The 12,471-nt window shown below is 46.3% G+C and overlaps 1 protein-coding gene across 1 annotated transcript in view; it reads right to left on the bottom strand.

Annotated features, from left to right (window-relative positions):
• LOC142303006 (olfactory receptor 10A7-like) overlaps positions 1-9,788 on the bottom strand; it is a 36,882-nt gene extending 27,094 nt beyond the window's left edge. Inside the window, exon 1 of the mRNA XM_075344107.1 lies at positions 9,643-9,788. Within this exon, the coding sequence (XP_075200222.1) occupies positions 9,643-9,788 (146 nt within the window). The remainder of the gene's footprint in view (positions 1-9,642) is intronic.
• Between the last annotated feature and the right edge of the window lie 2,683 nt (positions 9,789-12,471).

The raw sequence follows: 12,471 nt of genomic DNA on the forward strand, positions 1-12,471 counted from the left end.
CTACGCTAGACCAAGTAGCGCCCCTCACCCTCAGAAAGACCAAACACAGAGTAAAACAGCCCTGGCTCACATCACAAACTCTATTTCTCCAGCGATGCTCCAGGAGCGCCGAACGCCTATGGAGGAAAACCCGCACACCAGAAAACTTCATCCACTACAAGTTCATGTTAAGGACCTATAACTATTCCCTTCACCTCGCCAAACAGACCTACTTCACCAACCTTGTTTCCTCACTTGCCAACAATCCAAAAAAACTCTTTGACACCTTTCACTCCCTCCTCAGTCCCAAAGTACAGACCCCTGTCACAGCCCTTCATGCTGATGACCTGGCCTCGTATTTCACAGAGAAAATAGAAAACATCCGCCAAGAGATCAGCTCCCAGCCACCAAGCCCTGTGAATCCCATCCCTCCCCATATTCCATCCAGCTCACTTTCCACATTTGACCCAGTCACAGAGGAGGAAGTCTCCAGGCTCCTATCCTCCTCTCGTCCTACAACTTGCCCTACTGATCCCTTCCCCACACCTCTACTCCAGTCCCTCTCTCCGGTTGTCGCCACTCACCTAACTAAAATCTTCAATCTCTCTCTCTCTTCGGGTATCTTCCCCTCCTCCCTCAAACACTCTATCATTACTCCATTATTAAAAAAACCTTCTCTTGATCCGTCCTGCACAAGCAACTACAGACCAGTCTCCAATCTCTCCTTCATCTCTAAACTCTTGGAGCGCCTGGTCTACTCTCGCCTCACCCGCTACCTCTCCTCTCACTCTCTTCTAGATCCTTTACAGTCTGGCTTCCGCCCTTTACACTCAACAGAAACTGCCCTTGTCAAAGTGACCAATGACCTATTGACAGCAAAACGTAACGGTGACCACTCTCTGCTTATTCTTCTTGACCTTTCTGCTGCCTTTGACACTGTTGACCACCATCTCCTTCTCTCTATGCTCCACTCTATCGGCCTAAAGGACACTGTTCTTTCCTGGTTCTCTTCCTATCTTTCTGGCCGCTCATTCAGTGTATCATTTGCTGGCTCCACATCTTCTCCTCTTCCTCTCACTGTTGGGGTCCCTCAAGGCTCAGTCCTTGGCCCTCTTCTTTTCTCCCTCTACACTGCCCCAATTGGTCAGACCATCAGCAGATTTGGCTTTCAGTACCATCTTTATGCTGATGACACACAGCTATACACCTCCTCCCCTGAGCTCACCCCCGCTGTACTACAGAACACCAGTGACTGCCTGACTGCAGTTTGCAATGTCATGTCTGCTCTCTATCTGAAACTTAACCTTTCCAAAACTGAACTTCTTCTTTTCCCTCCATCTTCCAACTTTCCTCAACCTGACATCTCCCTCTCTGTGTGTGGCACAACGATAAGTCCTAGGCCGCAAGCCCGCTGCCTGGGGGTTATACTTGACACTGATCTTTCCTTCACCTCCCACATACAATCTCTTGCCCGCACCTGCCGCTTGCACCTCAAGAACATCTCTAGAATCCGCCCCTTTCTCACAATGGAAACGACAAAAACCCTCACCGTGGCCCTGATCCACTCTCGCTTGGACTACTGTAACTCTCTATTAATTGGTCTCCCCCTAACTAGACTCTCTCCTCTACAGTCAATCCTTAATGCAGCAGCCCGGGTCACCTATCTGGCTAACCGCTACTCGGATGCCTCTGCTCTGTGCCAGTCATTGCACTGGCTGCCCATATATCATAGGATCCAATTCAAACTGCTTGTTCTCACCCACAAAGCTCTCCACAGTGCAGCACCCCCCTACATCTCCACCCTCCTCTCTGTCTATCAGTCCACCCGTTCTCTACGCTCTGCAAGCGACTTTCGACTAACATCCACACTAATTCGAACCTCCCACTCCCGGATCCAAGACTTCTTCCGAGCTGCACCAACCCTCTGGAACGCTCTACCCCAAGAAGTTAGGACAAATCACAACTTACTCAGCTTCAGACGCACCCTAAAGACGCATCTTTTTAGGGCGGCCTATCACACTCCCTAATCAGATTCGATTCACATAGTCCCTCTACAACCTCTCACAACATAGCTCCACATCAAACTCCATGGCACCCAAAGGCATCTCAAGGCTCGGGCCCACTGGTCCAGGAAACCATTATCCAGCCCCATTTCCGTGAGATGGTTGGATTGTCATTGTAAATAAGCACTTGAACCTTGCCTCTCCCCCCATCTCATTGTAGATTGTAAGCTCTCACGAGCAGGGTTGTATTTTTTTTTCCCCTCTAAATATTGTATTTCTATAACTGTTACTTGTTTGTATATGATCCTCCTGAATTGTAAAGCGCTACGGAATATGTTGGCGCTATAGAAATAAAGATTATTATTATTATTATTATATTACCCCGTTTGCCACCGCACCAGGGCGCGGGATGAGCTGGGGCGAAGCACCAGGATTGGCGCATCTAATGGATGCGCCACTTCTGGGGCGGCTGCGGCCTGCTATTTTTAGGCTGGGGAGAGTCCAATAACCATGGACCTCCCTAGTCTGAGAATATCAGGCCCCAGCTGTCTGCTTTACCTTGGCTGGTGATCCAATTTTGGGGGACCCCTACGTGTTTTTTTTTTTTTAAATTATTTATTTAATTTAAAATAACAGCGTGGGGTGCCCTCAGTTTTGGATTACCAGCCAAGGTGAGGTTGCCAGCTGTGGTCTGCAGGCTGCAGCCGTCTGCTTTACCCTAGCTGGCTACATAACTAGGGGGAACCCTACGTCATTTTTTTTCATTTTTTTGGCTAAATACAAAGCTAAGCACCCCTTAGTGCCACATGAAAGGCACCAAAGGGTGCTCCACTTTTTCTCCACTTTTTCTCCATTTTTTTCTCCACTTTTTCTCCACTATTTCTCCATTTTTTTCTCCATATTTTCTCCACTTTTTCTCCACTTTTTCTCCACTTTTTCTCCACTTTTTCTCCACTTATTCTCCATTTTTTCTCCACTTATTCTCCATTTTTTCTCCATTTTTTCTCCACTTTTTCTCCACTTTTTCTCCACTTTTTCTCCACTTTTTCTCTACTTTTTCTCCACTTTTTCTCCATTTTTTTCTCCACTTTTTCTCCACTTTTTCTCCATTTTTTTCTCCATTTTTTCTCCACTTTTTCTTCACTTTTTCTCCACTTTTTCTCCACTTATTCTCCATTTTTTCTCCACTTATTCTCCATTTTTTCTCCACTTTTTCTCCACTTTTTCTCCACTTTTTCTTCACTTTTTCTCCACTTTTTCTCCACTTTTTCTCCATTTTTTTCTCCACTTTTTCTCCACTTTTTCTCCATTTTTTTCTCCATTTTTTCTCCACTTTTTCTTCATTTTTTCTCCACTTTTTCTCCACTTTTTTCTCCACTTTTTCTCCACTTTTTCTCCACTTATTCTCCACTTTTTCTCCACTTTTTCTCCACTTTTTCTCCACTTTTTCTCCATTTTTTTCTCCATTTTTTCTCCACTTTTTCTCCACTTTTTCTCCACTTTTTCTCCACTTTTTCTCCGTTCTTTTTCTATGGTCGGTCTACCCATTAGCTCTGCCATGCATAGTGTAGCTCTACACCTACTGCACATGTTACTTTATGATTGACATCTCTTTCGTACCAGAGCTGTCTAAGCCTACTCTGACCCCATATTTGTCATTACTATATTGTCCTTGTACTGTGTTATGACATTTGTATCATGTGTTTCATTTCTTGCTGTGTTGCAATTTTTTTGCTGCATCCCAATTGTACCTCTACATTGTTCGAGTTTATGTTATTGTTCTCTCACTCTTATGTGATACTGATTATTGTCATTTTTCATGATTACATGCAGATAAGTCCAATCTGACGAAGGCTCAGGCCGAAACGTCATTTGTAACTTGTTTTGGACAAAAACATATATGCTTATGAAATTTTTTTTTTTCTTAATATGGACCAATAAAGAGTGATTTTGCATTACTATCCGTTGTGACTTACTGACTTAGTCTGGGAGATTTAGAGTGCCGAGGTTACTCACTAATTTTATCTATTATTACCTCTGAGCACCTATATACCAGTGAGCAGAGCTTCCTCTACAGTAGTTCTCCTGATTAGGCATGCCCTTACCTCATGAGCAGGGCATTGCAGCTTTGGTAGCAACCATTACGACATGGACTCTGCTGCTGTGGACCCGAGAAGAGTGAGTGCAGATTCATTGCACCCACACTCCTCACATGAAGGGTCCGCACTCCTAGAAAATAGGGGATACGTTCCCTGAGTGTCTCCCCCCCATATTCTAGACGGTCCAGAGTCGTCGTGGGACCCCTTTATTTTTTTTCTTACAATCAATTGGTGAAAGAGGAAATGTTTTGGGGACTGTTTTTTCAAATAAATTTCTTTTGTCGATTTTTTTTTTTTGTTAGTACTGACAGTTTATGATGTTGGGTATCTAATAGACGCCATGACATCACAAACTGCTGGGCTTGATCTCAGGTTACTTTACAGCTAGTATCAACCCGATTTATTACCCTGTTTGCCACTGCACCAGGGCACAGGATGAGCTGGGGTGAAGCGCCAGGATTGGCGCATCTAGTGGATGCGCCATGTCTGGGGTGCCTGCGGCCTGCTATTTTTAGGCTGTGAAGGCCCAATAACTATGGAGCTTCCCAATCTGAGAATACCAGACCACAGCTGTCCGCTTTACCTTGTCTGGTGATCCAATTTGGGGGGGACCCTACTTTTATTGTGTAATTATTAATATTTATAAAATAATTATAAAAAAGAGCCTGAGGGGACCTCCACATTGGATCCCCAACCACGGTAAAGCTGCCAGCTGTGGTTTTCAGGCTACAACCATCTGCTTTACCCTAGCTGGCTATCAAAAATGGGGGGACCCAACGTCATTTTTTTTTAACTATTTTTTAAATAGAAAAAATTAATGGGCTTCTCTGTATTTTGATTGCCAACCAAGGTAACGGCAGGCAGATGGGGGTGGCAACCCATAGCTGTCTGCTTTATCTGCGCTGAGAATCAAAAATACCGCGGAGCGCTACGTCATTTTTTTAAAGATTTATTTTTACAGCACTGTGATGTCCAGCAATCAAAATACAGGGAAGCCCATTTTGTTTTTAGTTATTTAAATAAATAATTAAAAAAAATATATATGGGCTCCCACTGGATTTTTTGTATTGCTAGCTAAGGGTAATCCAAGCAGCTACTGGCTGCTAACCCCCACTGCTTGGTGTTACCTTCACTGGCAATGGAAAATCCAGGGAAGCATTTTTTATTTTTTTTGCCAAAAAACTACAAAAAAAGGACGTGAGCTTCGCCATATTTTTGTATGCTAGCCAGGTATAGCAGGCAGGTGCTGGAAGAGTTGGATACAGCGCCAGAAGATGGCGCTTCTATGAAAATGCCATTTTCTGAGGCGGCTGCAGACTGCAATTCGCAGCAGTGGGGCCCAGAAAGCTCAGGCCAACCTGTGCTGCGGATTCCAATCCCCAGCTGCCTTGTTGTACCTGGCTGGACACAAAAATGGGGCGAAGCCTACGTCATTTGTTTTCTAATTATTTCATGAAATTCATGAAATAATAAAAAAAGGGCTTCCCTTTATTTTTGGTTCCCAGCCGGGTAGAAATAGGCAACTGGGGGTTGGGGGCAGCCGTACCTGCCTGCTGTACCTGGCTAGCATACAAAAATATGGCGAAGCCCACATAATTTTTTCAGGGGGCAAAAAACTTCTGCATACAGTCCTGGATGGAGTATGCTGAGCCTTGTAGTTCTGCAGCTGCTGTCTGTCTGTATGGAGAAGAGCAGACAGCAGCTGCAGAACTACAAGGCTCAGCATACTCCATCCAGGACTGTATGCAGAATTTTTTTGCCCACCAAAAAAATGACGTGGGCTTCGCCATATTTTTGTATGCTAGCCAGGTACAGCAGGCAGCCACGGGCTGCCTCCAACCCCCAGTTGCCTATTTGTACCCGGCTGGGAACCAAAAATATAGGGAAGCCCGTTTTTTTTTAATTATTTCACTTATTTCATGAAATAATTAAAAAACAAATGACGTGGGCTTCGCCCCATTTTTGTGTCCAGTCGGGTACGACTAGGCAGCTGGGGATTGGAATCCGCAGCACAGGTTAGCCCGAGGTTTCTGGGCGCCTCTGCTGCAGATTTCAGTCCGCAGCCGTCCCAGAAAATGGCGCTCTCATAGAAGCGCCATCATCTGGCGCTGTATCCAACTCTTCCAACAGCCCTGGAGCCGGGTGGCTTGTTGGGTAATCATGAGTTAATACTGGCTTTGTTTTACTAGCCAGTATTAAGCCAGAGATTCTTAATGTCAGGCACGTTTGACCCGGCCATTAAGAATCTCCAATAAAGGGTTAAAAAAAAACAGCACACAGAGAAAAAATACTTTAATAGAAATAAATACACAGACACATTAGAGACTCCATCTTTATTACCCCCTGTCAGCCCTCCACGATCCTGCTCTTCTGTCTTCTTTCTTTCTAGTGTAGTAGTAGTGATGATTGTAGTGAGGATGATGTGCACCAGCTCATCACTTGGGGCTGGGGAACCTCATCCTCAGTACAATCCTCACTAGTGTAGTAGTAGTGACGATTATAGTGAGGATGATGTGCACCAGCTCATCACTTGGGGCTGGGGAACCTCATCCTCAGTACAATCCTCACTACAATCCTCACTAGTGTAGTAGTAGTGACGATTATAGTGAGGATGATGTGCACCAGCTCATCACTTGGGGCTGGGGAATCTCATCCTCAGTACAATCCTCACTACAATCGGGAAGCAGCATGCAGCCTTCACTCTGTGAGTGATCAGTGCTGGCTGTCAGCGGTAACAGCGGTAACGCTGACAGACGCGTTACCATAGCAACGGTGCTCTCGGAGCCGCGGTTAGCGGTGACGTCACCGCTAACTGCGTTGCTATGGCAACGGTGATCTCCGTTAATGACCGGCTGTGTCAGCCGGTCCCTAACGGAACGGGGAATCGACCGTGTGCTAGAGCATGTCGCCGGTACACGGCGATACACATATGTGCACCGTGTACCGGAGAGATGCACTCACAGGTCCTACATGACGCGTCATAGTCATGTGACCAGTCTGTAGCCAATGAGATAATAGCCACGTGACTGGTCACATGGCTATTTTGACGTCACGATAGGTCCTGCATCTCTGCTGGCAGTGCCGTCACCGGGAGGATTCAGCGATCATCGGATGGAATAGCGGCAGGAGACAGAGTGCAGAAGGGATCGCGAGGACCGGTAAGTGTTATGGCAATGTTTATTAACTGTTTGTGTAGATTTATAATGCATTTTTATGTGTTTGTGATTGCCTCCCATTATAGCCTATTGGCTCGAGTTCGGTTCGTCGAACGTTCGACGAGCCGAACTCGAACGGGACCTCCGTTCGGCGAACTGACCTCGAGCCGAACCGGGACCGGTTCGCTCATCTCTACTGATGATAAGCAGATCTACCTATCTGGACCTGACATCACCTCTCTACTAACCAGAATCCCACAATGTCTGTCTGCTATTTCATCCTTTTTCTCTGCTCGATTCCTAAAACTGAACATGGACAAAACAGAATTCATTGTCTTTCCTCCTCCTCACTCAATCCCCCCACCTGACATATCCATCAATGTCAATGGCTGCTCACTTTCCCCAGTGCCACGCGCTCGCTGCCTGGGAGTAACTCTAGACTCGGATCTCTCTTTCATGCCGCACATCCAAGCCTTCTTCACCTCCTGCCACCTCCAACTCAAAAATATTTCCCGGATTTGTACATTCCTTTCCAAAAAGCTGCTAAAACCCTAGTACATGCCCTTATTATCTCCCACCTGGATTATTGCAACCTCCTGCTCTGTGGCTTCCCTTACAACAGTCTCGCAACCCTACAATCTATTCTAAACTATGCTGCCTGACTAATCCACCTGTCTCCCCGCTACTCCCCGACCTCTACTCTCTGCCAATCCCTTCACTGGCTTCCCATTGCCCAACGACTCCAGTTCAAAACACTAACCATGACATACAAAGCCATCCACAACCTGTCCCCTCCCTACATCTGTGACCTAGTCTCCCAGTACTTACCTGCACATAACCTTCGATCCTCACAAGATCTCCTTCTCTACTCCCCTCTCATCGCCTCTTCCCACCATCGCATCCAAGATTTCTCCCGTGCCTCCCCCATATTCTGGAATGCTCTGCCACAACACATCAGACTCTCGCCTACCTTAGCAAGCTTGAAAAGGAACCTGAAGACCCACCTCTTCCGACAAGCCTACAACCTACCATAACCCTCAGTGCGGCGCTGTATCAGACTATGAGCTCTACCCTCACCTACTGTATCCTCACCTATCCCTTGTAGACTGTGAGCCCTCGCGGGCAGGGACCTCTCTCCTCCTGTACCTGTTTGTGTCTTGTATTGTTTATGATTATTGTACTCGTCCCTATTATGTACACCCCTTTCACATGTAAAGCGCCATGGAATTGATGGCGCTATAATAATAAATAATAATAATAATAATAATAAAAAAGGCTTAGTGGGGTAATCTTAAAAAAAGGAGTGTATTGGGGTACTGTGAAAAAAGGGCATGGGTGGCCACTCTGCAGCAGGGTCTGTGGGGGTATTCTTAAAAATGCGTCAAAGGGGGTAAATATAATTAAGGCTCTCTGGGGGTACACTTAAAAAAGGTTCAGTGGGCCACTTTGTATGCAGGCACTGTAATAATCTGCTGAGCACTCTCTCTTTGTATACAGTCCATTTAATAAACTGAACTATTTTGGGGGGCAAAGAACAAGGGGAGCATGAATCAGTGGATGTGCTGCAACTGCAGGTTGTGATGGAGCTGCTGCAGAGAGAGTACATAATTGATCCTGTTACATGCCCAATTGAATATTCTTTCTCTGGTGCATGCACTTGACAGAATATTCTGCGTAATCTATTAGTCCCGAGTACTGCTGGATGACTGTTTATGCCAGAAAAAGTTGAGGCGGTTTTAGATTAGATGGCTGGGAGTACCTCCAGTTCCTTTGCTTTGCCTTCCACCCATTTCACTCTTAAAAGCACAGAGTTGCACTTACAACCCATGGGCATTTGTCTTATACCTCACTTTCTAGCACATCGACCAAGTAGTCTGAGCCCCATGTCATGCAGCAGTTACTTCAAATTTTTGATGACTCTGTTAGCTGTAATTCTGTCCCTCAGATGTGGCAGAGATTGATGTCCAACTACTTGTTCAGTTTGAAGTTTAAGACGTGAGATGGCCAGTGAATACAGCCAATGGACCACCACACCAAATATCTGATGATGATGATGATGATGATGATGTCAAAACTTAAGTGCTAACTGCTATGGCTTTCTGCAGAGTGCAGACTGACAAGGAGAACAGTGGTGAGGAGTGGTTGGAAGATTATGCTGTGGATGATGAGAACCTAGACCCCAAATGGATTGAAGGCCACCCCAACAGACTGAGCACACCAAAGGCAGGTCAGAGACCTCACTGGCATGGCGTTTCTTAAAACAATGTGCTGACGACAAGAGACGGGTGGTTTTCACGCTATGCCATCAGAGACTGAAGCGAGACATAAATGTTCTTATTCTGAGCAGATCCTGCATGATAAGATGATAGGCATTTGAATTCAAAGCACCAGCAATGGAGTACTCACCTCAAGAACCACAAGAGATCCGAAGCACCTAGTGCTACCTCTTCTGCTGATGTCTCGGCCTCTTGCTCCTCCTCCTGAGCAACAGGATCACCTTGCTCCTTGCAAAGAGATGATATGACCCCACCACCAGCAGTCTCACTGAGCATATCCACACCATCCCATGTAAGTGTTCATGGAGGGAAAGAGGAAGTACCCCCTACTCACCCATGAGCCCTGGTCCTGAATGGAAACATTTCCAAGTTGAAAATACTACCATTCTCACTGGTGGAAATGGACACTTTTATATATCTTATGGTGGAGGATGTCCAACAAGACATGGTTCCCTGCCTCCACTACTTTTTCAGGAGGACCATCCCTGCCCTGTACAAACAAATTGAGGAAAAAATCAAGTATACATTGTGCAATGCCATTGGTAGAAAGGTCCACATAACCACCGATATGTGGATCAGTGAGCACAGGTAGGGACATGATATCTCCCTAACTGCTCATTGGGTAAATTTAGTAGCAGCTGTGCCATAGACTGAAAGTGTTCAAGTGCATGTTCTCCCAACATCAAGGATTGCTGGACATTTCTCTATCCATGTTGCCTCCTCCTCCTACTCTGGTCAGCATTACACCTGCACCATCAGCTTCAGCACAGCCAAGAGAAAATGACAACTCATATTTTTAAGGGAAAAATCCTACACCCCAACTGATGAGTTGTTGGTGAACCTAAAGCACTGCCTGGTTATGTGCGATAACCAATGAAAACTCATGGCAGCTCTGATCCTGGCCAGTTTTACTCACGTCACTTGTCTGCCACAAGTTTTAAATTTTATGGTACAGAGGTTCCCGTCAGATCTGCTGCCCAAAGGGTGGGCCATCTGTGATTTCTTTTGACATTCTCACCCTTCTGCTTGCCCGTGTGCATCACTCTGCCTTCACGCTCACCTCCTCTTATGCAACATACCCAGCAGGTGGAATTCCACCTTGCATATGCTGGACAGACTCTTGGAGCAACAGCAGGCGATAGTGTGCTTTCAGCGTTAGCATATACGGGTGAGTTGTTCTGTGTTTCAACACCATTTCACAACCGAGTCAGCCTCCATGCAGGACGTGTGTCGTATTTTTCACTGTTACGAGTACTTCACAAACATGGCCAGCGCTGATGACGCTGTGATGCCCTGGCCTATCAGGTCATCACAGAGTATTGTGCAATCTGCCCTTCTGCAAAGTATCCACTCCTCCTTGGTTACGGATCCTGGTCCATTGGTGTTGCTAACAGCATAGCCAGTCAGAATCCTAGGAACACTTTGCACTGAACCCACCTGACACACCATTGGGGGGCCTGAAGAGAATAGGGCCGCCCACATGGGGGTTAGTAGGGGAAAGTGAGAAAGTGACAGAGAAGTGAAACAGGAGTGAAAGGATGTGGAAGGTGACTCTCCAACTGGGAGAGGTCACTGGTCCGGTACAGGGCTCCTGAAGTTTAATAGGTGGCAAACGTTGGTCTGGGCGTGGTAGGAGCTTGAACCCTGGTCACAGGGGATCGCGTCAAGGGGCTTGGACTGCCGAGGAGGGTAGCCGGCGGCCTTGAGCCATCACCGGGCAGAGGCCATGGCACGACGGGGTACGTGGACCCTAGGCCGGAAAGTAGCTTCACGCGTCCCGGTAATTTACCCGATGGGGGTGAAGACTTCAAGATTCATCCCCAACCCGCTCCAAAATCGGGGTACTAGCGCACCGATGGGATAGGACTTTCCCAAGTACAGTCCAAAGAAATGCTACGCGTGAACCCTGAGAGCAAGCTCACTCCGTTAGCCATACGGGTGAGCGGGACCCGAAAAGTTTCAAGCTTGAGGGTCCAACTAGTGAGAAGGTGCCATGGAAAAAGGCCAGAAGCTAACAGCAACACAAAGGGCACGGATCCACACGTGCTCCCTCCATGCTGCAGCGGTGCTCAGAATTCTGGTTTACAAGCTGTCGGAGTTGTTAATCTTGGACTGAGTGAGTACCCTGAAAAGCCCCTTTTCCTCTACCCAACGGCACCCCAGTCATCAACACCAAATGGGTCCCGGGGCACAAACCCCTACCCACGGAGGGGTTAAACATCCTGCTGCTACACCATTGCCACCGGGCTCCCCAAGAGCAGTTGTGGTCTCGTACATTACCACGCACTGTGGGTGGCGTCACGAACCTACACATCCCCTGTACATATATATCCCCCTCTTTTGAATTCGAGTGTCCGAGTGAACCCCCGGGTCGGGAGACCCCTCGAGCCACCGCGGCTCCTGATCCAAGCGACTCGGCCTCTGGCATGGGGGGCGGTACAACGCCACCATCAGCATTAGTATCCCGCTTACATGCCTCCTTGAAAAAAACTTCAGGTGATGATGATGGATGAAGTGATGGTACAGAAGAAAAAGGAGGCAGTTATAATTAGTGAATTTTGATTCTTTATTGACACCTGCTATTTAGCAAAAGAAAAGTCATAATAAATATCTGAAAGTAAAATAAAATTTTGAAATTTCCACTTGGATTAAAATATTATTCAGCACAAAAGCATAAAAAATGTCGTAAATATTGATGTCAATATTTTGAAGAATGATCTTTTTAGGCTTGTGTACACGCTCAGTTTTTTATTGCAGATTTGGTGGCGTTTATCATGTAGATTGTTGTCCAAATCTGCATGTCTATCTTTATACCAGCAAAGTCAAATAGAATTCTGAAGTGCAGTGCGCACTTTACTTCTCTGTTCCTAATAGTTTTGGATGTAGAAAAAATATGCAGCGTGTCAATTGTTGGTGCGCTTATTCCTGCTTTTTTTTAGCCCTTACAGGCATTGATTTA

This window comes from Anomaloglossus baeobatrachus, chromosome 4 (assembly GCF_048569485.1).
Source record: "Anomaloglossus baeobatrachus isolate aAnoBae1 chromosome 4, aAnoBae1.hap1, whole genome shotgun sequence".
NCBI classification, from domain to species: domain Eukaryota; kingdom Metazoa; phylum Chordata; class Amphibia; order Anura; family Aromobatidae; genus Anomaloglossus; species Anomaloglossus baeobatrachus.